The sequence below is a fragment of the Filobasidium floriforme genome, assembly GCF_021052385.1.
Source record: "Filobasidium floriforme strain CBS 6241 chromosome Unknown HD553scaffold_7, whole genome shotgun sequence".
NCBI lineage: Eukaryota > Fungi > Basidiomycota > Tremellomycetes > Filobasidiales > Filobasidiaceae > Filobasidium > Filobasidium floriforme.
The window spans coordinates 702,652-726,939 of NW_025763628.1; the positions used below are offsets into that span (position 1 = coordinate 702,652).

The 24,288-nt window shown below is 53.5% G+C and overlaps 11 protein-coding genes across 11 annotated transcripts; 4 read left to right on the forward strand and 7 right to left on the reverse strand.

The window, feature by feature from the left end:
- The first annotated feature begins 67 nt into the window (after positions 1–67).
- On the forward strand, positions 68–3,170 carry HD553DRAFT_282914 (origin recognition complex subunit 4). Its single transcript, XM_046178170.1, has 8 exons — positions 68–1,444; positions 1,510–1,722; positions 1,783–1,918; positions 1,993–2,075; positions 2,140–2,340; positions 2,401–2,611; positions 2,674–2,840; positions 2,902–3,170. Exons 1-8 carry the CDS (start codon positions 179–181, stop codon positions 3,103–3,105), a joined length of 2,481 nt encoding a protein of 826 aa, XP_046037816.1. The 5' UTR covers positions 68–178; the 3' UTR covers positions 3,106–3,170.
- Positions 3,171–4,873, reverse strand: HD553DRAFT_308952 (uncharacterized protein). Its single transcript, XM_046179610.1, has 8 exons — positions 4,796–4,873; positions 4,674–4,723; positions 4,586–4,602; positions 4,348–4,493; positions 4,144–4,272; positions 3,859–4,064; positions 3,705–3,775; positions 3,171–3,615 (listed from the first exon to the last, which is right to left on the reverse strand). Exons 1-8 carry the CDS (start codon positions 4,844–4,846, stop codon positions 3,251–3,253), a joined length of 1,035 nt encoding a protein of 344 aa, XP_046037817.1. The 5' UTR covers positions 4,847–4,873; the 3' UTR covers positions 3,171–3,250.
- A 20-nt stretch (positions 4,874–4,893) lies between these two features.
- HD553DRAFT_308955 (ESCRT-II complex subunit-domain-containing protein) lies at positions 4,894–6,383 on the forward strand. The gene is made up of 7 exons (XM_046179611.1): positions 4,894–4,986; positions 5,074–5,285; positions 5,357–5,511; positions 5,598–5,651; positions 5,724–5,815; positions 5,903–5,978; positions 6,107–6,383. The coding sequence occupies exons 2-7, from the start codon at positions 5,137–5,139 to the stop codon at positions 6,214–6,216; spliced, it is 636 nt and encodes a 211-aa protein (XP_046037818.1). The 5' UTR covers positions 4,894–4,986; positions 5,074–5,136; the 3' UTR covers positions 6,217–6,383.
- Positions 6,384–6,526: 143 nt separating this feature from the next.
- Positions 6,527–7,800, reverse strand: HD553DRAFT_308957 (U1 zinc finger-domain-containing protein). The gene is made up of 5 exons (XM_046179612.1): positions 7,655–7,800; positions 7,551–7,570; positions 7,403–7,462; positions 7,164–7,322; positions 6,527–7,083 (listed from the first exon to the last, which is right to left on the reverse strand). Exons 1-5 carry the CDS (start codon positions 7,690–7,692, stop codon positions 6,749–6,751), a joined length of 612 nt encoding a protein of 203 aa, XP_046037819.1. The 5' UTR covers positions 7,693–7,800; the 3' UTR covers positions 6,527–6,748.
- Positions 7,801–7,968: 168 nt separating this feature from the next.
- HD553DRAFT_340956 (Rtf2 RING-finger-domain-containing protein) lies at positions 7,969–9,223 on the forward strand (the record flags this gene model as incomplete). Its single annotated transcript, XM_046182593.1, has 4 exons — positions 7,969–8,091; positions 8,177–8,311; positions 8,401–9,141; positions 9,215–9,223. 4 exons carry the CDS (start codon positions 7,969–7,971, stop codon positions 9,221–9,223), a joined length of 1,008 nt encoding a protein of 335 aa, XP_046037820.1.
- Positions 9,224–9,552: 329 nt separating this feature from the next.
- On the reverse strand, positions 9,553–12,614 carry HD553DRAFT_208428 (uncharacterized protein). The gene is made up of 3 exons (XM_046177146.1): positions 12,412–12,614; positions 11,662–12,335; positions 9,553–11,591 (listed from the first exon to the last, which is right to left on the reverse strand). Exons 2-3 carry the CDS (start codon positions 12,132–12,134, stop codon positions 9,725–9,727), a joined length of 2,340 nt encoding a protein of 779 aa, XP_046037821.1. The 5' UTR covers positions 12,135–12,335; positions 12,412–12,614; the 3' UTR covers positions 9,553–9,724.
- Position 12,615: 1 nt separating this feature from the next.
- HD553DRAFT_208427 (uncharacterized protein) lies at positions 12,616–15,062 on the reverse strand. Its single transcript, XM_046177145.1, has 3 exons — positions 13,767–15,062; positions 13,263–13,649; positions 12,616–12,894 (listed from the first exon to the last, which is right to left on the reverse strand). Exons 1-3 carry the CDS (start codon positions 14,755–14,757, stop codon positions 12,827–12,829), a joined length of 1,446 nt encoding a protein of 481 aa, XP_046037822.1. The 5' UTR covers positions 14,758–15,062; the 3' UTR covers positions 12,616–12,826.
- Positions 15,063–15,766: 704 nt separating this feature from the next.
- HD553DRAFT_208359 (uncharacterized protein) lies at positions 15,767–16,699 on the reverse strand. The gene is made up of 2 exons (XM_046177144.1): positions 16,122–16,699; positions 15,767–16,052 (listed from the first exon to the last, which is right to left on the reverse strand). Exons 1-2 carry the CDS (start codon positions 16,565–16,567, stop codon positions 15,956–15,958), a joined length of 543 nt encoding a protein of 180 aa, XP_046037823.1. The 5' UTR covers positions 16,568–16,699; the 3' UTR covers positions 15,767–15,955.
- A 1,604-nt stretch (positions 16,700–18,303) lies between these two features.
- Positions 18,304–19,612, reverse strand: HD553DRAFT_208432 (uncharacterized protein). Its single transcript, XM_046177147.1, has 5 exons — positions 19,567–19,612; positions 19,304–19,481; positions 19,138–19,221; positions 18,839–19,077; positions 18,304–18,756 (listed from the first exon to the last, which is right to left on the reverse strand). The coding sequence occupies exons 2-5, from the start codon at positions 19,409–19,411 to the stop codon at positions 18,339–18,341; spliced, it is 849 nt and encodes a 282-aa protein (XP_046037824.1). The 5' UTR covers positions 19,412–19,481; positions 19,567–19,612; the 3' UTR covers positions 18,304–18,338.
- An 839-nt stretch (positions 19,613–20,451) lies between these two features.
- Positions 20,452–21,491, forward strand: HD553DRAFT_334689 (uncharacterized protein; the record flags this gene model as incomplete). Its single annotated transcript, XM_046182158.1, has 5 exons — positions 20,452–20,592; positions 20,658–20,735; positions 20,801–20,830; positions 20,896–20,958; positions 21,030–21,491. The coding sequence occupies exons 1-5, from the start codon at positions 20,536–20,538 to the stop codon at positions 21,489–21,491; spliced, it is 690 nt and encodes a 229-aa protein (XP_046037825.1). The 5' UTR covers positions 20,452–20,535.
- A 178-nt stretch (positions 21,492–21,669) lies between these two features.
- On the reverse strand, positions 21,670–24,174 carry HD553DRAFT_308970 (putative ornithine-oxo-acid transaminase). The gene is made up of 10 exons (XM_046179613.1): positions 23,927–24,174; positions 23,762–23,788; positions 23,618–23,668; positions 23,183–23,521; positions 22,968–23,105; positions 22,757–22,870; positions 22,297–22,683; positions 22,147–22,176; positions 21,978–22,068; positions 21,670–21,908 (listed from the first exon to the last, which is right to left on the reverse strand). The coding sequence occupies exons 1-10, from the start codon at positions 24,043–24,045 to the stop codon at positions 21,846–21,848; spliced, it is 1,359 nt and encodes a 452-aa protein (XP_046037826.1). The 5' UTR covers positions 24,046–24,174; the 3' UTR covers positions 21,670–21,845.
- Between the last annotated feature and the right edge of the window lie 114 nt (positions 24,175–24,288).

Below are 24,288 nucleotides of genomic sequence, written 5' to 3' on the forward strand. Positions count from 1 at the left end.
CCTCCACTTCAGTTCCTTCTTTCCAAAAGTAAACAAACCCAAATCTCCTCTGGGACACCCTGCACAACTCTACCTCTACCTCTACTTGCACATCACCTACTAGCTCCAGATCACATCAAGTTCATCTAGGATCGCTCTAAACGGGTACATCTAGAGTCTGTCGCTCCCGTTGCCGACCATGGTTGGCGTCAGACCAAGCACAAACACCCCTTCGCCGGACCCTCTGTCGCTGAACGAAGCAGCTTCAGAAGCGGAGGACATGATCATAATTCAGAGCAGACCTCGGCGAGAACCTCCTACAACGCCCAAATCTGGTCGGAAGAGTGGGGTCACCGTGAAGACACCGACGAAAACGCCGAGTAGGCGAAAACGAAAGGCAGAATCGGAGCAAGAGGAAGAGCAGGATGGGGCCGATGGGGAGAGTTCTACTGCAGCTGCAGCATCGGCATTGAAACGCAATCCTAGCAAGAGGGTCAAAAAATCGCAAGAAATACCAGTCGCTTCCAAATCGAAATCTAGAGGAAGAGCGGCTCAAACGAAGGTGTCGAAAGCCGTTTCAAGTCTGAACGAAGAAAACAACGGAGAGTCATCAAACAAGGCCAATGCGCATGAGCCAGAGACGGAAGATGGTTTACGGACACCGAGGAAAAGGGTCATACCCAAGAAGTACGATGACAACGTCCTCGCACCAAAATCTGGGCGCAAACCGCGGACACCGAAGGCTCAACCCGTAAAACCCGCCGCTCCCGAACGTAAAGCTAGAGCCGGCACAAAACAAGTCGATCCCTCAGATGCTGTCAGAGACGAAGGCTCTTCGTCGGGCTCGGATGATCAAGATTCGAACTCGGACGAGGATGATGGCGAGGACGCCTTCGAACTCGACTCGAAGATCTCTCGAGCAAAGTTTTTGGAAAACGAGCGACGTCGAAAACTGAACGGCGCGAGGAATTTTGTCTTTACGGGCGACGCTAATGAGGCGAGGAGGACGAGAAGCGGGAAGGCTGTCGTCGCGGTCGAGGCTGACGTCGAGGACGAGGAAATCATGAATGATCAGGTCGGGAAAGAGATGGCTGTGGATGGGGAGCAGACCGGGGACGCCGCCGCTTTTGAAGATAGAACTGGGGATGAGAATATGGAAATCGACCTGGGAGTAGACATCGATTATACCGTCCCTGAAGATCTTGAAGTCCAGGATCATCCCACAGAATCCCGGCCAGCTCCTTCAGCTGCCATCAACCAAGTCTCTCCTTTCATCCAGGCCCGACTCAATACGATATTAAGTAACCTCTCCGCACCGCCATCCTGGAACCCGGCCCCTTTTGCGACAGAAGGACCGGAAAATGAAGCATTGACGTCGTTAGTGAATCTGCTTAGAGGAACGATCGAAAGGGGGGAGGGGAATAGCTGCCTAGTGGTAGGGTCTAAGGGGAGCGGGAAATCGAGGGTGAGCTCAGGGACGATCTTTCGTTATCCCGAACCGATCTGAGACTGACGAATCTCAATGAATAGACAGTAAACAGAGCCATCGAGATTGCCAAATCGATCCCTACGCCGGCGGACGAGCCGCAACCGGACCAAAGCATACCGATCGTCGTCCGCCTGAACGGTCTGGCGCAGACAAACGACATGCTGGCGATCAGGGAAATGGGGAGACAGATCGCTCAGCAGGAAGGACAAGATGAGGAGGTTGATGAAGAGGAGGAAACTAGTCTGGTGGTTGATGTGCGTGTGGTGCCGACTCATTCGTGTTTGTCAAACCACTGACAACCTTTCATTCCGCAGGCTTCTGCTCCGACAACGCTGCCATCGCACCTCTTGACGTTCTTGACGGCCTCGTCTGCGAGGTCGATTATCGTAATTATCGAAGGATTCGACCTCTTCACCGAACATGCCAGGCAGGCGTTGCTATACTGCTTATGTAAGTAGTCGTGGCGATCTGCAAACTCAATAGCAGGTCGGATCTAATCATTGCATATTACCTTAATGTTACAGTGGATGTCGTGCAAAGCGTTAGGACAGGACCGGTCGAGAGCACAGGTAGAGGCGTGGCGGTTATCGGAGTGACCAGCCGAGTCGTAAGTCGTAGCTCTGAAATCGCTGAGATACTTCCGGGCTGATCTTATCCGGTGATCTCCGAAGGACACGCCCCTTCTGTTGGAGAAACGTGTCAAATCCCGATTCTCACAGCGAATATTCAGGGTAGTCTCGCCATTGGCTCTCGATGGCGGCTCGGCATGGAAGAACCTGTTGGAAAACGCTTTGTTACCATCCGATGGCTTAGACTCGGTAACAGACGAAGAGGAACACCGCTGGACAGCCGGATGGAGAACCAAGATACAGGTAGGTTTCTGTATAGCGGAATCTGAATACATGCGGCTGTTAACTCTTCTGTCCTTACAGACGCTGCTAGCCGACGAGAGCGTCATTACGGTCGTCTCGCGGTTATGCAGTCTGACAACAGACCCGAGGCTGTTGTACAGGCCGTTCGCTCAGCTGGTTGCAGATCTACTGGTAGATCCGACTCTGCCGCTTACAGCCGAGACAGTGGTCGCTCGAGTGCAGGGTCAGACAGAAGGGACCGGATGGGGAAAGAAGCTCGAGCAATTACATGGTGAGACCTACGAGGCGCTCATCCCCTCTTACCCACAACTAAGGCTTTCATTCGTTCTATAGGGCTCTCCCAACCCGACCTGGTCATTCTAATTATAGCCAAGCACTTTTCCTATGCGGGGAAAGAAGAGTTCAACTTTGCGATGGCAGAACACGAATACAACCGGTTCGCACGGACAGAGTTGGCCGCGAGCGGAAGGACGAAATGGAGCGGGACGACGTTGCAAGCGGTGAGCCCAGGTTGAGCGGTTCCTGTATCATGGTCTGCTCGCTGAAGACGCTGGGTTGTAGGGCTGGGAGCATCTTCTTTCCATCGGTCTTATTTTCCCGGCGACGCGGTTTAGACCGAATACTAACCCACACATGCAACGTTTCATCATGTGCAGGTCATTGCTCACTCGAAGCGAGATCATCGGATTCTTCAAGGGTGAGGGAGGAAAGATGTTGAGTACAGAGCTGGCGAATTGGGGCAGAATGGCAGGAGGTCACGCTTGAAGTGCCAGACAGGAATTTTGTATCCCGTATCATATCCGTCCATTTACCTGCGGGCAATCATCATGTAGCCATAAATTTCTGTATTTTCCGGGGTATTACAACCGCAGACGTGGCGGCAGGCTCGTTACAATGCGCTTTACATTCTTCACTGCAGCGGAGCGGCATTTGCCCCAGTCATGAATGGAGGTGGTCCAGGCGGTGGCATCATCATACCCGGCTGCATCCCATAAGGTGCCATCCCCATCGGTGGAACACCCATCTGCATCTGAGGTGGGTATCCAGGCATCCCGCCAGGAGGGGGTGGAGGAAATCCGGGAGTACCTCCACCAGGAGGGCCGCCTTGAGGGAAGCCCATAGGTGGCGGTGGTGGTGGTGGCATGGCGCCGAATTGACCCTGCATTGGGTTGGGCTGATACACAGGCATTCCCATAGGCGGAGGTGCGACGACGGTGTTTTGCATTCCGAAACCGGCAGGCGGGACTTGGGGTGCCATTGCTCCAGCAAATTGGCCTGCGGATTGGCCCCGGGAAAAGCGGTACCAGAGAGGATTTGATTAGGTATGCGGTCTCGAGAATAGCAAGAAGAGACGTGCAGCCTACCTTGGAAGGCTTGCTGATAGCCCTGACCCGGAGCCATCGGGGGAGCCGCGCTTGGGATGAGCGAGTTTTTCCTATTCAATCACACCGTCGATCAGCTCCATCTACCCTTCTCTTCTAACGATCGACCCGACAACCGAATTTGACCTCGACTCACTTTGCCTGAGCAGCCAACAACCTCTCCGCGGCCGTCCCGTGCCTCTCTCCCTTTCCGTCCTTTTTGAAAGCGTACTGCACCGTGATCGGCTTGTTCATCAGGTACTGGTTGTTCAAGGCTTCCATGGCGGCATCGGATGCGTCAAAGTCGTTATACGAGATGAACCCGTATCCCTTGGATTCTCCTGTCTGCGGATCTCGCGCGATCTGCGTCATGGTCGATATAAGGATTCAGCACGTGTACCATCGCGGGTTGATCAGATAGCGGAGGAGAGGGAGAGCTCACCTTGGCCGTCTGAGCCAGCTGACCGAACGCTGAGAAAGCGTTGTACAAGACGTTCTCGTCCACCATCGGGTCCAAGTTGCCGATGAACAGGTTGGCTCCGACGTCCAGCTGTTTCTTGTCATATGAGGCCTATATGGTAGAAAGGATGAGGAATTCTTAGCTTCTGTTCGACACTAAGGTAGTCTGGGCGAGCCTGCGACCGACCTTGTTGACCCTTATTGGCTTTCCGAACAACTTGATTTGGTTCATGATCTTGCACGCATACTCGGCATCTTCCTCGGTCAAGAATTCGCAGAAGCCGAAACCTTGATGCGTCTGTGAGATCCTGTCCTTTGGTAGATGTACGTTTCCTGTCGATTCACAAATCATAGTAAACGCAAGTGAGCATGAGTAGGTCAGCTTCGTCTAAGAAGACGACAGATGGAGGCGGTTTGCGACTTACCGACAGGACCAGCTTGTCTAAAGTAGCGATTGAATTCAATCTCTTCAGCTCGGAGACGGGTCACTCCGATATTTCAGGCTCGGCTTACAGCATCAACTCCCAGATCAAGGCATCAGAACATCGTTCATCCAGGTTACCCTATATGACACGGACGAGCATGATGTTGAGCGCTCAAGTCGTATCGAGTTATAAGCTGTACCAACGACCTACGAGGTAGACGGTAGCCTCCTGATTTCGATCTCTGTCTTCCGGCCGAGACATGTTGAGCGATGAGCAGACGAATCGTTTTGTAGAAGAACCAGAAGTATCCTGGACCGATCTCCATCGACGATATGCTCGTTGCGATCATTCAAAGCTCGAGGATGTGATGGGTTGTTCGTTCCCTAGGGCCGGCTGGATAACTGACAAGTCACGTGATGAATCGATCGACTCGTCATTGAGCGTTAGCGGCAGCGTCAATGATGATAACCACCTAGCCATCTACCTACCTAGCTAGCTGAAGAAGAATGACCGACATTATGCAATCGTAACAAGCTGGAATTGACCTCATAATGGAGTCCGCATCAAGCAAATCGGTGACAAATCAACCGACACCTGATAAAGCATCGAATGGGACCGTCTCGAATAGCCCTTTACGGCCGTACACCTCGTCGAGCGGGTTCACTTACCCTGCCATCTGGTCCTTTCCACCCTTCTTCACGTGAGTGATATGAAGGAGAATCTACAATGACCGTATGAAAACTGAAAGTGTACCCCACTGGTCCATCGCAGTTTGCAGCCAAATCCGCAGACGTTCGCTCACCAGCTCACACTCTGGACCCGGCTGATCCTCTCATGGGCCAAGTACCATAGGGTATTTCGGATAGACGCCGGGGCGGCCGATGGAGGGGACTGTCGAGAGGTACTGGAGAACAAGTCTATCGGGCGTAAGTAGGCAGGTCTACAGTATAAGATGATGTTGCGATAAGGGCTCTGACGAGATGGCGTCTGCGTCGATTTTGCCGAAATGCAGGTCGGTTATTGCCTACCTCGATACGCCAGCTCGTCTCCTCTATGGAGAAAGAAGGCGAGTCCACCCGACCGTTCCCTTACATATCGTGTACTGATCTATGGAAATGATGGTATCCCGTCGAAGCAGGTCTGCTCTCCCCGGATCCACCGAGACAGCCAAATACTTTCCTCATCTATTGGCGCAAACCGGAAGAATGGGGTTCGATGATCTACGACTGGGTAAGCTTGGATCAAAGTTCTCTTACTTTAATTCCAAGTGAAGTAGTAATCCGACTAGTAACTGTATGCTTGCTATTTATTTTACAGGTGATAGAAAATGGGATGGGAGGATCAATCATGACGTTCTATGAGATTACCGATGGGGATATGGCACATACGACCGGTAAATACCAGATGGCCCACCCTGTTCTCAAAGTGTGGAAACGAGATCCAGGATCGTCTTCCCGCACTTTACCGTTGTGGTTCTTGCCGATCTGATCTTGCTTCTTCCTTCACATTCGCCCTTGTCAGAATTCCATCAACTCCCTCCTGTCCTTCTGCGACGGTCACTGGAGACACTCGTCAAACGAGGCAAGGCGCAGATCGTCAAGGGAGAAGCCGAAGGTGTCAAGTTCTTCTGAAAAGGACGTTTACATCGAGAGACGAGATACCGGACACAGGTCGATATGAAACGGGATCGAGGGACAAGGTTGTATAGCATGGGGGAGACCGGTCTTGAAAGGTTGTATCGCATAGTATAGCATGGAACGGCATTGCCTGAATGACTGGCTTGATACGAAGAGACCCCCAATTCTGCTGTCAGCTCGCAGTTTCCTACCTCTTGCGTACCTGACTGTAATATCGAGAGGGCGACCACCGTATCCACTAGCTAATAAGCTCACTTGTTTCAGCGACACCAAAAGCAACTTTCGCGAGACGACGAGCTTCGGGGCCAGATAGACCTTTGGTATTCAATGCTCGTATCGAAGAAGAAATCATTACAACCAGCCCGACCTCGACGTCGTTGATCTATCCCTGCAAACCCATCCCATTCGCTTTTGTCCGTCACCCCGAAGGGATCCCACGAGATGATTCTCTTTGCGCACTCCAGAGCGATCCCGTATCGTCTTCCATGATATACCCCACTCCTCGCTTCAGTCTCGGGCCCGACCTCTACATCCCCATCATCCTCATCCTTTCCGGGTTGATCATCGGCGCCCGACCATTCGCCGCCCCCGGAGGAGCGCTCGTAAATTGGGCTCCTGCTGGCGGCGCCTGTGATTGTCCCATAGGAGAAGGAACCCCTAGTGGTGCCGAAGCGGGCGATTGCATCGAAGGTGTAGGTGCAGATGTGGCTCCGATTCCGGGTCCACCGAAAGGCGGACGGGGGGCGAATCCGTTCATACCAGGAGGAGGAGGGAAGTTTTGACCGCCCGGAGGAGGAAAGAAGGGTTGAGATCCCGGGGGTCCGTTTTGGAAAGGAGGGTAGCCTTGCGGTGGGCGGAAACCTAAGGTCGAGAATAAGAGCGGTTACCTCATTGTCAGTATGGAGATGCTTTGGATGGAAATAGAAGAGCCGTGTTCCCACCTTGCGGGCCTCCTCCCATGAACGGCGGGTTGGCCGACCGCATCACGGGCGGTCCTCCCATCCCCATTCCCATCCCCATCCCCATTGGCGGTCCACCACCACCTTCATACTGTCGAGTGATCCTATCGATAAGCGACTGGGCTTGATTGTGTCCGAGTCCTGCAAGTCGTAGATCGAGAGTGATTTCAGTCGAATGGTAAGCGGGAAGAGATTGATAACGGGTGCCAGGCGGGACTTGCCGTTGTAGTAATCTATCACGTTTTGTACATGATTTCGTCCACTGTTGTGCGCCTTTCTTACTGTAAATAGCAGTGCATCGTGGTAAAGGATCAGCAAGCGGCTTTCTGGGACTATAGTGATTCCTGATAGATTGTTCCAGCGACCAACCTGATTGAGAATCGTGGGTGCTGTCAAATCGGTTCAGAAAGGCTCAAAAGGTGAGCGACCGCTCCCACACTCTCGCATCCTGGCATTGCGCGGCCGATACTCACAGGAAGACATCGCAGTAATCACAGTAGTACTTTCCCATCTTGTTAGTGTTGAATCGATGGTCGAGAGTCGGGGTTTGCCAGATGCTAGACGCACCATGAAAGCACTCTTGAAGGACGTCCGGAGCAGGGGTCGAAGGGGAAGAGAGAGGTGAGCGACGAGTCTCAGCTCCGAGATCTCGATGCGAGTACGAGTGTTTGTGCGATAGACTCTGCTCTCTCGACAACATCATCGTATCGATCTGCTTTGCCCATCATATACATCTACCAGCTTAGGAGGTAGCTTCATACCTATTCATATAGGATTTCCAATCGAGATGGGTAACGACGGTGGTAGTATCCCTTACAGGATCGACCTGGTCAAGACCAAGGCAAAGGAGGAAAAGACCGACGAGAAAGGTCTGGCTCGGGCTCTGTGGTTGCTCTGTGCTTTGAGCAAGGTCAGTCAAAGACGGACTACCAAGTAACGAACCATGTAGACTCTCTGGCTAAACGAGGACCCTCTTTGTGATGCAAAAAATGTAGCGACCACTCTCACAACCAGTGGTGGCGGATCCGCTGGGCAAGCTGTACAACAAGGATGCTATCATCGAGTACTTGTTGGATCGAACCAGTTTCGGAGACGGAGATCAGATCTGTGGATACGTCAAGGGTGTCAAGGTGAGCTGACAACCGGTGTCTGATCATCTCTACATGTCTTAAACACATGAGCTAATTTGAAACACATACTCTCTCTCTCTTTGTGGCAGGACCTGCTAAACCTGAATGTCACCCCCAATCCGACCTACTCCATCTCCTCGCCACCAGGTAACTCGGGACCATCCACCAACCGAGACCTAGATGCTACCGCCCGGTCGCCCTTCATCTGCCCTCTGACGATGAAAGAGATGACCGGAGCTCTTCCGTTCGGAGTTGTCCGACATTGCGGTTGCGTGTTCAGTGAAGCTGGGATCAAGGCCGTGATCGCTTCAACGTCTGGCTCATCATCGCCCAAGGAAAAGCAAGACAAGGAGATCAGCAAGAAGGTCTTGCCCTGCCCAAATTGTTCGGAGCCTTTCGACCCATCGGACGGGTTCGGATCGGGGACGGGGTCGGTCTGGTGGCTACCCCTAAACCCCAAACCGGAATACCAGACCCAGATGTTACATGACCTCTCAGCCGCCCGGGCCGCTGCCAAAGCTGCCAAAAAAGCAGCTTCGTCTGCGGTCTCTGGCAAGAAACGCAAATCCGAAGCCATCCCTACCGACTCTACACCTAATGATGCTCATGCCGTTTCAAGCAAACGAACGAAACCTTCTACCGACGGCCCCGGTGGTCCAGCACGCTTATCCAGCAAAGTGCAAGCCGAACTGGCCGAACTCGAGGCGAAACGAAAAGCAGCGGGGATGAGCGATGCGGTAAAGAGCATCTATGCAGGCAAGAATGGGAATGGGGGCAAGGCGGGTTTGGGAGGGAATGGGAATGATTTCTTTACGAGGACTTTCAACAGAGTGAGTGATGAGGCTCATTGGAAGGCTGCCTGAAGCTGACTCGACTGTGATTCCGTCTGCCTTGCTTCTACAGTACGCTTGATCTCCTATGCACCGGATAGATGGGCACCTGTTGGGTTATTTTCGTCGACTATCGACACTTGACGCCACCGCGGGATTGGCGCGTACTCGGATGCTCAGAATACAGTGTCGAGCACGACCACGGCATTACAACGATTTCTTTAACATCGCGGATCTTTTCGTTTTTTTTGTAATGCAATGCGTATTGGTTGTACCTTCCGCTTGTCGATGACTGTGACTTGCTTGATCGTTGTTTTCCACGTCCTTTCCATCAGCTTCTGACTGTTCTTGCAACAATCGATCGATTGGCTGACGAGGTCGGGACCGACGGTATAATTCTAGACTGCGCTGACGACAAGGCTCCAAGCGTAATCAAAGTCGAATATACGGAGCGGCAGGCAAGTTGCCTCGCTATGCAAGTAATTATATGGTACAACGAAATTTGATACTGAAACTGATGCTGTATGCTATTATCCTGAAAGGGGTCACGTCGGACTCCTACTACTCAATCGAAACTGCCCTCTCATACGTCGTAGCCACCGTTGTCGAGCAGCGCTCTCGCTTTGACATCCATAGCATGATGACCCGGCTTGCCCGGAGCACCGTGCGGCTGAGCTTGCAGGTGCTGTTGCTGTTGCTGTTGCTGCTCCTCCAACATGTATGAGGGTTGCGCACCAGCGTTGTAACCATAATCGGGCCCGTTGACGTTACCAAACGTGTAGCTGGCCATGTTGTGCTGATCGGAAATGCCCGGTTCGCCATTGTCCTGATAATAACCGTTGCCATAGTCAGGAGCCATCGCACCGTGCTCTGGAGGCGGTTGGATCTGAGTTTGCCCGTCGCCGGTGATGAGGGAAGAAATGGCGAGCGAGTTTCTCCTCTCGGCACGTCCAGGATAGAAGACGCCCGTCGCCACCTTGCCGAGCTCCGTCTTCTGGCCTTTTCGCCTCTCCATGTCGTAGACATCGCTGTCCAACTCTTCGGTTTTGCGTTTCCTCACGTCCAGATCGGGTTGGAACCCATGCGATTGCACACCATAATCCGGCACTCCGCTTCCGAACGAATACTGAGTCGGAGGTGGTTGGGTCGCTGTCGGTGGAGGGTGATACGAAAACGGAGACTCTTGCGTGGCGCCACTGTTCCCGTAAATTTCCTGAATCTGTTGATGCGTCACACGTCCCATGCTGTGCTGAGACGAGTTGCCGGTCAAGCGTGACGAATGCCCGGAAGAGCCATGGGAAGACTGATAGGGCCCGGAATGCAGAGGCATCGACTGTTGCTGTTGATGCTGTAGTATTCCGGTCCCCGGTCGGCCTGACGACGGAGCGGTTCCAGGATGTTGTTGATAGATCTCTGCCGGATGAGACGAACGAGGGGGATGGGGTGAAAAGCTCAACTGCGCACCTGCACTCGGTGGTTGAGCGTGGGGGTAGGTCGGAGCGTATGGTGGAGCTGACGTCAGGGTAGGGATTTGCAAGTAGGGGGATGATGCGGTGCCCGGCCGGTCCGAAAATCTACCATCGACCGATGCGGCCGAGTGACCCGCACCCATAGTGGGTCCAGCAGATCGAGGCGGATGGTGCAGCTGTAGCGAGACTGGGTGCTTAGATCCTGGTCGAATCCCGTGAGGAAACGGCTCGTATTGAAATCCCGCAGGAGGATGCTCTTGCGGCGATCGAACATAATTTCCGTAACCGGAAAGGCTCGAAGACTGAGGCGGATTCGGTAGGTGCGGCGATACCCCCGCGGAGGTCTGATGTGAAGCGTATCCAGTGCCAGGCCGACCGTCTGTGCCTGGTCTGTACGAACTCTCAGGCCGCTGTCCTTCTATTGTGGCGTGCGGGGGAAACCAAGGCGGAGGATGCGGCTGATGCGCTTGGGGATGGCTCATAGGCATGGCGTGAAGAGGTCCACCGGCGGGAGGCGGTACCATCTGGGTAGGATAGTGGGCAACGACGTCGGGATTCGACGTGATCGAGGATGAGATGGGGTGCTGCAGCTGGAATCCGGGTTGACCTGGAATCAAAACGGGCGGCGGTGGGGGCATCTCAGGTCCGAAATGATGTGGAGACTGCATCATCTGCATCGGGCCATGCCCACTGTTGCCCTCGACAACTCCTCGAGGTGCTGTCTTCTTGGGTTTCTTTGGTTGAACCGATTTCGCTCGTTCGGCTGCCGTCTTGGGGACCGAAAGGACCTCTCCACGCTGACGCTGCTCTTTACCAGCTCTTTGTGAAAGCGCCGCGTGTACTGGCGCCAAAGCTCTCAGCATGCGATCGTTCAGGTCGACGCTGTCGTTATGAACGGTAGCAGCATGCTGTCGCAAGTTGTCTAAGCGGGAAAAGGCTTTGCCACAATGGCAGGGGAAGGGCCGTTCGCCAGTATGTTTTCTGCGAGAACAGCGGAAAATTCAATTGTTAGCTTCATGGCTCAAGATTCAACTTCAACAAGGCCGTTTACCTGACGTGTCGTGCAAGATGTTCGCTCCGTGTGAATGTCATTTCGCAGCCTGGGAAGCCCATGCATTTGAAGATCTTGCCTCCACTAACGCCCACTGGGAGGGATCCATAATCGGCGCCACCAGGCATCTGCGACTGGATCGCTGGCGGAAGCCCTTGGAGATACGGGTTACTAGGCCCAGCCATAGCATTATAACTCGGTCCAGCCGGGACACGTTCGTGCGGACGCTGCGTCTGCGGCGACTGCTCCAAGTTTTGAGGAGGAGCCACGGCAGAGTAGTTTGATTGCGAGAGATGATGCGAACCGTTCGACGGCTGCGGTGGGAAAAGCGGTCCTTGACCCGAAGGGCTGGAAAATCCTTGCGCCGGGTCATACGACGTCGACGAAGGAAGACCGTTTGCCGGGTAGGCATAGTCGTCGTATGGCGGTGGAGCGTTGCCTGAAGCATAGTCGTGATTGATTTGCACCTCCATATTACGTCCCGATCCTAAAGGGTCTGTCGGATTCACACCAGCCCCGTTTCGCTGCGGAGGTGGATAGCTCGGATTCGGAACTCCGCCTGTCTCGACTTCAACCTGGACAACCTGCTCGGCTTTCCGCTTGCCTCGCCCTTTCGGCTTGATTTTGGTCTTGAGCGGTTCGTTGGACAGAGCAAGAGGAGCCTTGTTGATATTCTACCCGATGAATCCCGACCAGAATCGTCAGCTTGCCGATCGTTGTGACCGAGTCGCCCGCGGAAAAACAGCTCACCTCGCCAGGGGCTCCGGGGTACCTCTGGAAGTTCGATCCGCTATAATCTTCTCGTACGACGTCCTGCGAATCCTGAAACCCGGTGGGCAATTCGTACGGAATAGACTGGTCGATACCTGCGCGGTAGTCTGCGCTGTAAGGCCGGGTCGAGTTATAGTCCGGTCCAGGTGCTGCGCCGTATCCTGCGACGTTGAGACAGCAAATGCAGAAACGAGATGATCAGATCGACGTTATGGCGGAAATGTGGCAGACATTGAAGTGGAAGGATTAGAGACGTGACGAGTGGGAAGAGGTCGGAATTGCCCATCCGTTTGTCGTGATCACCGTCTCTGGCGAAGGTCATCATGCAGGCACGCATAAACACACACATGCGCACACACGATGTCCCATCATCTATTCGGAGCCGCGGTCGACCTCATTCCCAGCCTGACAGCCGGGGCATTTTCTTCCCGTTGTCCCATTGGCCGAGTCCCCGTGCATATTCTGGAATCATGCAGATCCACCTCGGCTCAACTGTCATCTCTTCATAAGGTGACTACGAAAGAGAACGAAAGGATGGTCATCCTGGCGAAGTCGCCTCATTTCAACGCCGAACTTCTGTTTTTGGGTTTGCTGACTCCCCGCGCACGCGCTGAATACGCTTCCCCGAACGGCCCCGAGTCGATTTCCGCGCGATGCGCTCATCCCTCATGGCATCGAGTATACGACTCATTGGTTTCCCGTACATTCCGATAACCAGATCCACTCCTTGATGGGACCCCTAGCGGCCCTCATCGTGTTTCGCCACTGGCACACTCGGAAGAACCCCAAACTCCGCGGGAGAAACAAGCGGGGTCGCGTAAGAAACTTACCTCGTATACTTCGACCGGAATCGGCGACAAGACCTGGTCCTTCGTTCATCCCACCTCCTTGTGCGACGCCTTGTGACGACGACGACGACGAAGAGGACGTGGGTGGTAATGATAACCTGGATTGGGTTGCGGCTACCGAGATGTCGGGAGGAAGGAGGTTGATGGCAGGGATGGGATGGGTTATTGCGGACGGTACGTCTTCAGGTAGAGGGTCTTCCGTATCCGTGGTTCGGTTGTGCCGCTGTTCTTGAGACGGCGGTTGTCCTGGTGTATCCTGATGAAGTTGTCGATCGCCTTGTCCTGGAACATGGAAGGATGATGGAAGGTCGGTCTCTCTCGGAGTCGCCGAGTCTGGCGAGGTGATAATAATCGTATGACTGTCGTGATCTGTGTAGCAAATAAACCCCGGAATAGCGTATGAGTCAGTAGTGGACAATGCAGCAGGGTGATGATGTTGTGTGATATAAAGGAAGTGGGAAGTAGCGCTAGAACGACGGAACTCACGGGACGATCGTTGCTCGACCGGGAATGAATCTCGTTCACTTCCTATACTACGTTGTTCACTGAGATCATCGGCGGAGCTTTGACTTCGAGTCAAGGCGCTGAGTTTGGATTGCTGCTGTTTGGGGGTGGTGACAGCGGTGCGAGTGGAGCTAAAGAAACCTCGGCCTTCGTTCGTAGGAAGGGCGTCCGACGTGATTTCGCCGTTTTCTTCAACGACGGCTCTGACCGTTTCCGTGTCACTGCTGCTTGTCGACGCCGTAGGTAGTCGACTCGGATGGTTACCCAAAAGTGTTGCTTCTCCTGTGACAGACGGCCGAGTATGCTCGATCCTAATTTTCAAGCCAGTCACGTCGTTTTGCAAAGCTGGCTTGTCCGGCTTGTCCGACCGATCGCTAGCTTCTTCCGAAGAATGTCCCTCTGAGCCGTGCCGATCCGTAATAGTCGTGCGAGTAAGAACTGGCTGATCGTCTTGGAGCTTGCTACCGCTCTCGGAATGTATTGGAGTCGAGCTACTTGCTCGATCGATATCCGTCGAATCGACCCTGTTCAGACGCGTTGGCGAAAGATCGTGTTGTCGAGGATCGCCTTGCTCTTCGTGATTCGTCCTGTTGTCGCTCGTTTGGTGATCAATGACGTCGGGTTGAACGGAATGATGATCTGAAGGGGTGGGTAGTGGAGTAAACTCCGCTGGACTAGCTAGAGTACGAGGTGTGGATGTATAGTTGTTGGAGGGCGGGACAAGTTGTCTTTGTGCACTAATGAACGCCACCTGGCTCGATTGTGGGACCTTACCGATCTCGGCCGCTTCTTTATCGACCGCAGGCGAGGACGAAGTGGGCAAGTCGGTATATGGAGTCGGAGATTCCGTTGCCGACGACGTCGATGGTGATGATGATACAGATGTCGTCGAAGTGGTTGCTCTTGTATCGTCATTCATGACCCTCGCCGCTTCAAATCGATGGAAAAATTCGGAGCGAGACTGTAAAAGCATGCATGTGGGGAGGGGGACGACAGGAAACGGTGGGGCACAGGGAAACGAAGCGATTTGTCTGCCAGCAGGATCTGATCTGTTTTTCGCCCAAGCAACTCCCCTCCGGCGCGGCTGTCAACGTCAACAAACCACCGATTCCTTTGGTCGACAAACTCCCTGTTTGCCGAGCTTTGCGACTCTTCCTGGTATGAAGTACGAGGTGGAGGTGGTTATCTCGCTCGAGAAAGGCACCACCAAGCGATCGTCGGAGTCGTGGATAGTTTTTCGGCTCAGCGTAGGACAGAATCTGAACGACAAGCCGAAGTCTCGGTCCTCGATCGGAAAGGAGCGGCGGCAGGCAGGGAATACTAGGTCGGGATGGTGGGTGGCTACGGGGCTACGGCTCTGTGTGTGCTTTGGGAAAGTCACGTACAGATAGGAGGACGAGAAGGGGATCTGTAGGTTGTGAGAGAGCAATTCAGAGTTCGAGAGGGTGTGTGCCTTGACCAGGTCCGCCCTATCCATCGCGGTCTCTCTCTCGCTGCCTCTCTTCCTGCCTAACCCCCCGACTCGGTGGTATCGTTTCCTCCCCTGACCGGCGCCGTGATTCTGCTTCCGTGATCACTCAGTCATGACCACTCACCACCACCACATGCGCTACAAGCGGGGAAAAAAAAGCTTGCGCAGCCATAACCCACAAGACAAAGAGTCGCATGCCCGAGAAACGCACACACTCTCTCTCCTTCGTCTTCCCCGTTTGAGCATCCATCTCCCTTGTTCTCGGACTGCAAGCGATCATCCTATCGCCTTCTTTTTGTGTGGTTCTGCCCAGACTCCGTGATCGACAGAGGAAGACGCAAGACCGGCCCGGACACGACGATATCGGTGCGCGTCGCCTCTTGCCCTTGCCAAGGGTAGAGAGGCCAAGGGTAGAGAGGCCTAGGGCGCGTTCGGCATGGGTCGAGGTGGATCGACCCCTTTCACCTTCTAGGTGGCGCGGTCCCGATGCCAGGGGCATCACGGGGCTCGTCCTCCCCTGCCTTCGCATGAGCATGAGCATGGAACGATCCATATGATACGGGATGTCATGATGCCAACGCCGCGGCTGAGCGAACAAAGGGAGTTCCAGTTGGTTTCAAGCGGATCATTCCCGGGACGCTGGTCACGGATCCGTTCGGCGTCGACATCTGACGTTCGAACAACGTGTCCGCGGTGTACCTCACCCTATTCTACGGTACGTAGCAGAACCCGATGCGCTCCGATAGAAAGAATGTCGACCTCTGCAAGCGAGCGCGTGTAGCTTCTTTTCGATCCACCTGTATCACATCAACCACTGATCAGCGATCAACAATCAAACGATCACTGCTCAGCACTGATCGCTGTACCGCTGTCGAATTATCCAATTAGCATGACTCCGAGTGAATGGAGGAACCCAGCGAGATCTGTCGGATCTGTCGCAGCATGTCTCGACCTGCAATATACTCACGACGTAATACAATGTCAAACATCGTGGCGTGAGCGACATTCGAAGCGAATTTGGAGCGCCGATCCCTTGTTTCCCCGACTGCCGACTAAAAGACCGGTGATGCACAAGGTCCGCTGTGTTCCAACTTGAAACCTTGGCTGCGCAGCTGCGCAGAAGCAGGTTGGAATACACGGCCACCGTGTTGATCAGCAAGAATTTGACGACGACCCCGTCGAGGATTCCACCAACACGAATCCGTAGATCCCTCGTCATCGCACGCGAACGAAGAGAAGAGAGGAACAAAGCCGCGCAGCACGTTATCTTTCGCTCGTCTCCAGATCCGGCCGTCGCCTCGCTTGCCGCCATGTTCCTTGCTATCGTGCCGAAAGAGGAAACGCGAGATCACCGGGCGTGCAAGGCTGACTGTGCAAGTATCAGAATTCAGTCCACTCGTCTCGTGTTTCAGCCTCATCCGCTCTCGAAGAGATATGGTCAAACCTGATACGTCTCCCGGTCGGACTTTGGAAACGATTCCTGGGTTCGGTACTACTCTGGACCGATGTCGCTTCCCATTTGGTTTCTCCGGCGATTTGTCCCCGCTTCTCGATCGCTTTCGGTGGTAGTTCATTATCAGAACCCGCTACATTGACAGCCAGGGATGTACAGGCGTACGGGTCCCTGATCGCACAGCTTAAATGAACCCGTCCGAAGTTCAGCCACAAGCGCCTGTCCGGTGACGTCGTGGAACCGAGGTTTCAACCGTTCTAGGACTGTTTTCGCCCGTCTCCGTCTGAAACTGTGGCTCCGCATTCAGAGATGCGACATCCAGCCACCTTCGATTACCTGTTTCTCTTCGCATCGATTCGTCGTAATTAAACATCAATTGAGATCAATAATATAGTCATTCATGTACCTGTGTCCCCACTTCTCGACTCGAACAACCGACATGTCGGTTTCAATATCGGCACAGCCCGCGTAGGGAATCGGCGGGGTTTCGATTTGAACGCGTCAGAGGCCGTCGACGTTTTTGCGGATACTATGGCAAGGTTGGCCGAGGGTTTCGTCTGGGCGAACACAAAAGCCTTCATTGCCGTCTACATCGGAGTCAATCTGTAGCATGTTGACTGATGCGTGTGATGTCGTTCTCCGTTGTCGAGATTCCTCTTCAGAGAGACTTGGACTGCATCGAGGTCGAACGTGGGCGACGGGGATCAGATCGGCAAGACCTAGTCGAGGGCGACCAGAAGTAGGTCCAGTCTTGGCGTACGGGTCCTTCGTTACCCGATCCCTGTGTCTGCCTCCCACGGGTTCTGCGTTCGGTAGATCTCGGGTCTTGTGGCTTCAAAATTCTACAAAAACGCCTTGGCCGGCCGGGGGTCCGAGGGTCCGTTGAGGAGGTGCATCTAAGCGGGTGTGAAGAGACTCCAGCCACCTATACTGTCGCTATTCGTACAAATCGTGAAACTTCCTAGCAGGCGATATGCCGATATCTTCACGTGCTTTACTATGTATAAGTTGATAATTTGTTGATATGATGTATTGGCTCGAACCCTCGAGTTTGGCGACCAGGATACTGACACGTAATGCGAGTCGATGTCGGTTTACTATAGGGTTCCAGCCGAGGCTGTACAATCAGCTGTGGATATCACATGCCGTGCCTGTGTGATGATTGTTGCGCATGGTTGTTGCTGGATTGATATGATGATCGATCTATTGATGGAACATCAGATACGTTCATTGGAATGGGTTTGGGTACTGGGTGGACCAGCGGCACCTTGCGCGCGAACGCCCTTTCCTTCTTTGCCGCTGTCGAATCCGGTCACATGAACATCACGTCGTCGCCTATTGTTGTTAGATTCCGGTGATCTTCTTGACCGATTTCCGCATTCTCTTTTCGCAGCAATGAACGAATACAGTTATTCCATGCTATGAACCTGTGAGCCATCTAGGCCTTGTATAGTATAGGAGATTGGCCTTCGATCTCAACACATCTTTTGTAACGCATGTTCGTAATACATACAAAGAAACTCAGGTGCAGACTAGAACTCGACAAAAACATATGGATTGAACGGCATATGGAAGGTTCAGACAGGAGTTCGGCGTGATTACAGACACAGGCAAGGTCAAGGAGCGGAAACTAGTCAACGCAGAAGGGGTTATCCGCCGAATTGGAGACGGTGATGTCAACCTTCTTCTTGTAAGACTTCCTCGGGTCCTCGATAGCAGTGGCCAGCTTGGTTTCCGCTGCTCGCTGAACCGTCTCGGTCATCATGTTGAGCAATTCGATCTTGCTTTCAAAATGATACTTCTCCTGGATTTGTTCCAGTTTCTCCCTGTTCGCCGGGTCCATAAACAAGACATCCAGCAGGGAATTGCTAATCATGCGGAACTCTGCCGGTTCGAAGCCTCGAGCATGAGTCTCGAATAGGGGCTTTTGGGGAGTAGGTACTCCAATGGCAGACCTGGTGGAACCTCGTGATGATCTGGGGGTTGAGCGCGGATTCGCCAGTAGATCCTTGCCGCCTGGCTGCGGAGCCAGGGTTTCATCGTCGTCCCTGTCGGATAATCGTTCAGGCATTCAACGTCTGTTGACACACTGACATGATGGTTGATAGTCTGATGTATTGGCGTACTTACGGAGCATAGCAAGTAACGCCAGCGTCGCTGACGCTTGGTGTAGACCTTACAGCAGTGCTTCGACCTCGAGACTTCCAAGGACCAGTTCCAGCTCTCTTCAAGCTGTACGACTTCGTGGAGCTGTCCCTAGCTGAATGCGAAATCGCATCGGAGGGGGATAGACTAGAAGCGACAGATCCCGCTCGAGAGCCGCACATGGATCGAGCCCTCTCAAGGAAGGTCATTTCAGGTTTGACATCCTGACAAGACAGAGACTTCAATAGACAGTTCTTGGATACTGATCTCGGTTCAAAACTCACGATTGATGCTTCCCGGCGGAATGCGGGAGAGATCGAGCTCGAGCTCCTCTCTACCGCCGCCGAGACGGCTCTCCTTGGCGTGATCTGATGTTCAAGTGAAGAGGATTCGGTAAACCAGATTACAACGGGTAGATCTGACAGAAAGCGATAAGATGAGAGAACGTACGGGGGTCCTGGTACCTGTAGCCTCCCCCGGAGAGAGGAAAGACGAGTACGAGCACTTCTTGGGAGTAATACTGGACTCGTTCGAGGACATGTTCGAACTTGTGATCATGGTCTGGGTGGGTGAAGTTGAAAGCGGCAAGAGGCGTATCTAGGATGTCGAATTGACGAGTCGTCATGGACTGGGAGTAGGGGAGGGGGAACGAGCTCGGTACAGGATCAATCAGGAGCACTAGACCACATTGAGATGTTATATAGTTCTCGTACCTTGACTTGGCTTCTTTGAGCTTCTCGACACCGTACCGATGCTCGACGACCCCATCAAAAAGACAAAAAAACTTAACCGGAACGACGATCATCGAACTCTGCCCGGACGCCAGTCGTCGATCGTATTGGCCAATTTCAAATACCAGTCCGAGCTTAGTCAAAGTTATCGGCCCACATTTGGGTGTGGCGAGCAGCCAGCGAGGACTTTCAACTGGATGCCAGAGATCTCGATGATCAGCTTTTGATCGTGCGACGCGCAACGGGGGCTGGGCGCTTGTTGTTGTTGTCTGTTATCTGATGAGATTGATGCGATATGAGACACGTCCGTGCGTCCTCATCGAATGTACAGTACACGGTTAAATCAGCAGATCAGCGGATCGACGGCTGGACGTATTGATCGAGATAGCACCTTCGTAGCTCGATCCACCGCCGAAAGGACGCACGGTCCCGACCTAACCGGATTGGGCGACGCGTGTGCATTTTGTTTTGTTTGTTTTGCGTTTCATGTTCTTTTACTCCTTACGACGCGGCTCCTTGTCGCCATCAAATCCGGAGTCCGTCCCCCTTCGCGTCGTTGTTTGTCGTTGTTCGATTCTCATGATCCCGATGACCTTAACGATTGTCTTCATTCCCCGGACAACCTTGAAAGAGTACGACTACTTCAGGCAATCAACGGTGGCCACTCAGGTCTGGGATAGTACTAGCAGGATGAACTCGAGCGTAGCCAAGATCCCCCCTCAGGAATGCGTGACGGCCAACAGCGATCTTCAAGACCAAATCCTTCATCAGAACTTCGAAATTCTCGATCTCACAGAGAAGCTCTGCTTGACCAACGCCCACTTGGTCCCGAAGCAGAAGCAGCTCATTGCCAAGCTAGAGGATGAGGTTCAATACTGGAAACGTCAAGCTGAAGAAGCTACGGCGAGGTGCAAGAAGCAGCAGGAGGATTTCGATCGCATCAGGGAAGGGATGGAGGACGCAATAAAAAAGGGCCCAAGGGAAGAGGTCGAACAGATTCAAGCAAAGGTTGGTCCGCTTGTTTGTCACGCTCATATTCAGTCGAGGCTGATGGCGCTGTCTGCTGTTCTCAGAACGACATGACAATCGAGAAAATGAAGAAGGAATATGATACCCTGCACAGCGATTTCACGAAATTGACAGACATTATGGTGAGTAGAATCGGCCGGATGAAGGGTTCTGGCTGCAAATCAAACTGGTCTGCATGCCTGGATAGGTCATGCGAGTGGAGAAAGCCGAGGCAGATGTCAGTGCTTTGGCTGAACGAAAAGGGCCTGTCACGATACTCAGGCGTCTTGTACGTCTACACAGATCAACAACATGAATGCCAGGTGTGAACGCGTGGATGAGGCATTGGAGAGATCCCAAGCAGAGGTCAATACGACTAACCGGACATAAGGTTTACGTTGCAATACTTTACTCAATTGTCTCTCAACTCTGCACAGTGTGATCGCATAAGCGAGCGAGCGGAACAGCTCCAAATCCGGCAGAACGAACTCCTAGCAATGGTTCGAGCCAAGGATGACCTGCTACAAGATCAGGCCGAACGATTCGAGCGGATCAGGCAGGCTTTGCCGGTCCCCGCCGAGGCGCCACCGGCATACGATCACGATCACAACGAGGACGACGGCGATGAGCACGGCGAAGATGCGAATGAGGAGAGCGATGACGACGAGCAGAGTGGAGACGGGGATGAAGAAGGTCAAGATCAGCAAAGGGAGGATGTCGAGCTTGGCAATACCGCCCAGGCTCCTTCGCGTGGAGCCGTTCAGATGATATGGGGGCCTTTCACCCCACAACAGATCATCCAGATGGGCGAGGAAGCCAGCAGGACGATGCAAGCGCAAGGGGCGACTCAAAACTCCGTTGGACGCGAGCCCCCTGATGCCCCGCAACCGGAGGACTGATTGTCCCAGAGAATCAGCGGGAGTCAATGTCGAGCGTCAGTCTGTATCCGCATATGTCACCCATCTGTACTCGGCCGTAACGGACGAGAAGTATACGCATCCATTTTACGTACGACAAGGGTGCGACAAGGGTCTGACGCCCCTACGATATCCAATCCGGACGGTCAGTCAGCCATGATAATATCGAACAATAACCACATCCTATGCTATATCCGAGAAATCCTGATATGATTGCGTACAAAAAACTTGCTGTATATAGATTTTCCTGTTTTTTCTCCACCTTGACCCAATGCTGAACCGACTCGCTTAGTAACCATGCTAGGAACACAAAAGGACCTGACAAGATATCGTCCCTCAGTCCTCAAGTCCGATGACCGTGTTCTTCTCCTCAGAGTCGTCCCCAGGGATCTTGTCGAGCTGTGGCACCAACCGACATCAAGTCAGCATAACGAGGGACGATCTGACTGCAGCGTATCTCAAACTCACGGTATCGATCTCAACGAGGGATTCCTCGATAAGCTTGATGGCCTTGAGGAGGTCCTCTTCCTCAATGACGAGGGGCGGGGCGAAACGGATACTGTGATACAAGGCGAAGCATGACGAACGTTCAGCATCGACGGCGCGCTGTCCGGGACTATTCGAAAGCAAGACTTACATGTTGACATGAGTCGGCTTGGCGAGAAGTCTGGAAACGTCGTCGTAAAAGATGTCGTCAGCCTCGATGAGTCGACATGGCGTTCAACCTGTAATCCCGGTCTCCCGCCCACCACGGGGAGCGGCCCAAATCCGCAGGCGATAGACTCACCCTTTACTCTTCATCAACAAGCACAACTGCCATGCCGACCTCCCCTTCTTGCTCTTCGTCTCATCGATGACGACGGCGTTCAACAACCCCCTTCCCCTGACCTCCTTGATCAACGGAGATCCGATCTCCCTGACTTTCGACCTGAAGACCTCCCCCAATCTCTGCGCCCTGTCGACCAGACCCTCGTCCACAAGCACGTCAAGAGCGGTCATGGCCACGGCGCAACCGAGCGGGTTTCCACCATAAGTCGATCCGTGTTCACCAGGCTTGATGCATAGCATGACTTCCTTGTTGGCAAGAACAGCTGAAACCGGGTAGATACCGCCGGAAAGCGCTTTGCCGAGGGTGATGATATCTGGCTTAACACCGTCCCAGTCGGAACAGAGCCTACATCACATGATTACAGTCTCAGCGAACGGAGCGGCATTATCAGCGGCAGAGTTGTGGTTGCTTGGCTTACATCTTGCCGGTTCGCGCAAGCCCGGTCTGAATTTCATCGACCATGAAGAGGACATTGTGTCGTCTGCAGATCTCCTGGCACCTGGTCAGGTAACCGTCATCCGGGACGAAGATACTATCGAACGAGTGGAAATACGATACGGTCGCATCAGCCTTGATTCGACGTTCACGCCGACCCCAGCTCTGCCCGAAACGATCACGCAAGAACTCACCCAGCTTCTCCCTGGATCGGCTCGACCAGGAACCCAGCGACCTCGTGGCCGTACTGTTCCAGATACGCTTCGAGATCTTCGGGGTGGTTGTATCTGACAAGACCTCCTTCCCATTTAGGACCCAGACCGGGAACGAATCTGCGAGATGACCAGGTATTCGTCCACATCGTAAGCGCCCGTAACAACCCGAACCGCAAGCTCGACCAAGCACTCACGGTCCGAATCCATCCCTGCTCTCGGGATCCGTGCTCAATGAGATCGCTCCCAGACTCCTCCCGTGGAAGCTACCATCGACGCTGATGACCCTAGCCTTGCCCTCCTCGATCCCCTTCTTCATGTACCCCCACTTTCTCGCCAACTTGATAGCCGTCTCGACCGCCTCGACGCCGGTGTTCATGGGGAGTACCATGTCGTATCCGAACATCTTGGTGATCTTCTCGGCGTAGGGGCCGAGGTGAGAAGAGTGGAAGGCTCGGGAGGAGAGGGTGCAGAGGTGTGCTTGCGAGATCAAGGTTTGAAGCAATCTTGGGTGGCAGTGTCCTTGGTTGACAGCGCTGCGAAAGAGCGAACCGAGCGCGAGATGAGGCGACGATCAGCCTTCTGGACCCGAATCCTCCACGAATCGACGGCCAACATGCAATCCCACTCACGAATAAGCCGACAACATGTCGATGTACTCGTTGCCCTCGGGATCCCATACTCTGTGAACCGAAAGAGAAGCGAGTGTTCGTCAGTTTCCTGTGATGAGTGGGGAGAGCAGGAATCAAGGTGAGAAGTGGTTGATTGCTACTGACTTGGCTCCAAGGGCACGATCAAAGACGCTAGATATTCCGACCGATTGCAGTGTTGATATCAAGCGTGTTTCAAAAGCGAACAGGGTGGCGGTAATATAACGCAGCACACAGCATCAGCCTTAATCTATATTTTCCGACTCCGACGTTCCGAGGCAGACGACTCACACAGGCAAGGGGTGATAGTTGTGAGCCGAGTGTTCGTGCTCCAAGTGGATGACTTGCTCGGACGAGAGCTTCTTGGTCGACCCGGTGGGGTGTGACTGTTTGGTAGCGACGGGGGACATGGTTGCGCTGCGTTGTGGTTTACTTGTGGTATTTACTGGCGCTACTGGATGGTATTGGAATAGTCAATAATAATAATTATATAATTATCGATCTGGGTACATGCAAGTTGGTGTGTGGCGAGATGTATATTCGACAGGACGCTGCCCCCTTTCACCCTCGTGATCCGGGGGTGGTGGTTCCCCCCCGTCAATCCCGGATAAACCGAAGAACGAAGCGAGGGATCGTCGTGCCCCATCAGCTAG

What these genes read in the sequence shown, in the direction of transcription:
- HD553DRAFT_208428 (XM_046177146.1), bottom strand. Translation starts at nt 12,134, where the DNA reads ATGGAGGTGCAAATCAATCACGACTATGCTTCAGGCAACGCTCCACCG. An exon ending in CATCTTGCACGACACGTCAG is followed by an intron (nt 11,592 to 11,661) that starts GTAAACGGCCTT and finishes CTGTTCTCGCAG; the next exon opens with AAAACATACTGGCGAACGGC.
- HD553DRAFT_308955 (XM_046179611.1), top strand. Translation starts at nt 5,137, where the DNA reads ATGGAGTCCGCATCAAGCAAATCGGTGACAAATCAACCGACACCTGAT. An exon ending in GGAGAACAAGTCTATCGGGC is followed by an intron (nt 5,512 to 5,597) that starts GTAAGTAGGCAG and finishes GCCGAAATGCAG; the next exon opens with GTCGGTTATTGCCTACCTCG. An exon ending in CTCCTCTATGGAGAAAGAAG is followed by an intron (nt 5,652 to 5,723) that starts GCGAGTCCACCC and finishes CCGTCGAAGCAG; the next exon opens with GTCTGCTCTCCCCGGATCCA.
- HD553DRAFT_308952 (XM_046179610.1), bottom strand. Translation starts at nt 4,846, where the DNA reads ATGTCTCGGCCGGAAGACAGAGATCGAAATCAGGAGGCTACCGTCTAC. An exon ending in AGGAGGCTACCGTCTACCTC is followed by an intron (nt 4,724 to 4,795) that starts GTAGGTCGTTGG and finishes CGTGTCATATAG; the next exon opens with GGTAACCTGGATGAACGATG. An exon ending in AGCCAATAAGGGTCAACAAG is followed by an intron (nt 4,273 to 4,347) that starts GTCGGTCGCAGG and finishes TCTACCATATAG; the next exon opens with GCCTCATATGACAAGAAACA.
- HD553DRAFT_308957 (XM_046179612.1), bottom strand. Translation starts at nt 7,692, where the DNA reads ATGGGAAAGTACTACTGTGATTACTGCGATGTCTTCCT. An exon ending in GATTACTGCGATGTCTTCCT is followed by an intron (nt 7,571 to 7,654) that starts GTGAGTATCGGC and finishes CCGATTTGACAG; the next exon opens with CACCCACGATTCTCAATCAG. An exon ending in CATGGGAGGAGGCCCGCAAG is followed by an intron (nt 7,084 to 7,163) that starts GTGGGAACACGG and finishes TCTCGACCTTAG; the next exon opens with GTTTCCGCCCACCGCAAGGC.
- HD553DRAFT_208432 (XM_046177147.1), bottom strand. Translation starts at nt 19,411, where the DNA reads ATGATCACAAGTTCGAACATGTCCTCGAACGAGTCCAGTATTACTCCC. An exon ending in CTACAGGTACCAGGACCCCC is followed by an intron (nt 19,222 to 19,303) that starts GTACGTTCTCTC and finishes CTTGAACATCAG; the next exon opens with ATCACGCCAAGGAGAGCCGT. An exon ending in GGCGTTACTTGCTATGCTCC is followed by an intron (nt 18,757 to 18,838) that starts GTAAGTACGCCA and finishes ATTATCCGACAG; the next exon opens with GGACGACGATGAAACCCTGG.
- HD553DRAFT_282914 (XM_046178170.1), top strand. Translation starts at nt 179, where the DNA reads ATGGTTGGCGTCAGACCAAGCACAAACACCCCTTCGCCGGACCCTCTG. An exon ending in AAACTAGTCTGGTGGTTGAT is followed by an intron (nt 1,723 to 1,782) that starts GTGCGTGTGGTG and finishes TTCATTCCGCAG; the next exon opens with GCTTCTGCTCCGACAACGCT. An exon ending in GAAGCTCGAGCAATTACATG is followed by an intron (nt 2,612 to 2,673) that starts GTGAGACCTACG and finishes TTCGTTCTATAG; the next exon opens with GGCTCTCCCAACCCGACCTG.
- HD553DRAFT_208359 (XM_046177144.1), bottom strand. Translation starts at nt 16,567, where the DNA reads ATGGCGGCAAGCGAGGCGACGGCCGGATCTGGAGACGAGCGAAAGATA. An exon ending in AATTGGATAATTCGACAGCG is followed by an intron (nt 16,053 to 16,121) that starts GTACAGCGATCA and finishes GATGTGATACAG; the next exon opens with GTGGATCGAAAAGAAGCTAC.
- HD553DRAFT_308970 (XM_046179613.1), bottom strand. Translation starts at nt 24,045, where the DNA reads ATGTCCCCCGTCGCTACCAAACAGTCACACCCCACCGGGTCGACCAAG. An exon ending in GATCGTGCCCTTGGAGCCAA is followed by an intron (nt 23,669 to 23,761) that starts GTCAGTAGCAAT and finishes TTCGGTTCACAG; the next exon opens with AGTATGGGATCCCGAGGGCA. An exon ending in AAGCCGACTCATGTCAACAT is followed by an intron (nt 22,069 to 22,146) that starts GTAAGTCTTGCT and finishes CTTGTATCACAG; the next exon opens with TATCCGTTTCGCCCCGCCCC.
- HD553DRAFT_208427 (XM_046177145.1), bottom strand. Translation starts at nt 14,757, where the DNA reads ATGCTTTTACAGTCTCGCTCCGAATTTTTCCATCGATTTGAAGCGGCG. An exon ending in GGTCGAGCAACGATCGTCCC is followed by an intron (nt 13,650 to 13,766) that starts GTGAGTTCCGTC and finishes TTTGCTACACAG; the next exon opens with ATCACGACAGTCATACGATT. An exon ending in TTCCGGTCGAAGTATACGAG is followed by an intron (nt 12,895 to 13,262) that starts GTAAGTTTCTTA and finishes GCATGATTCCAG; the next exon opens with AATATGCACGGGGACTCGGC.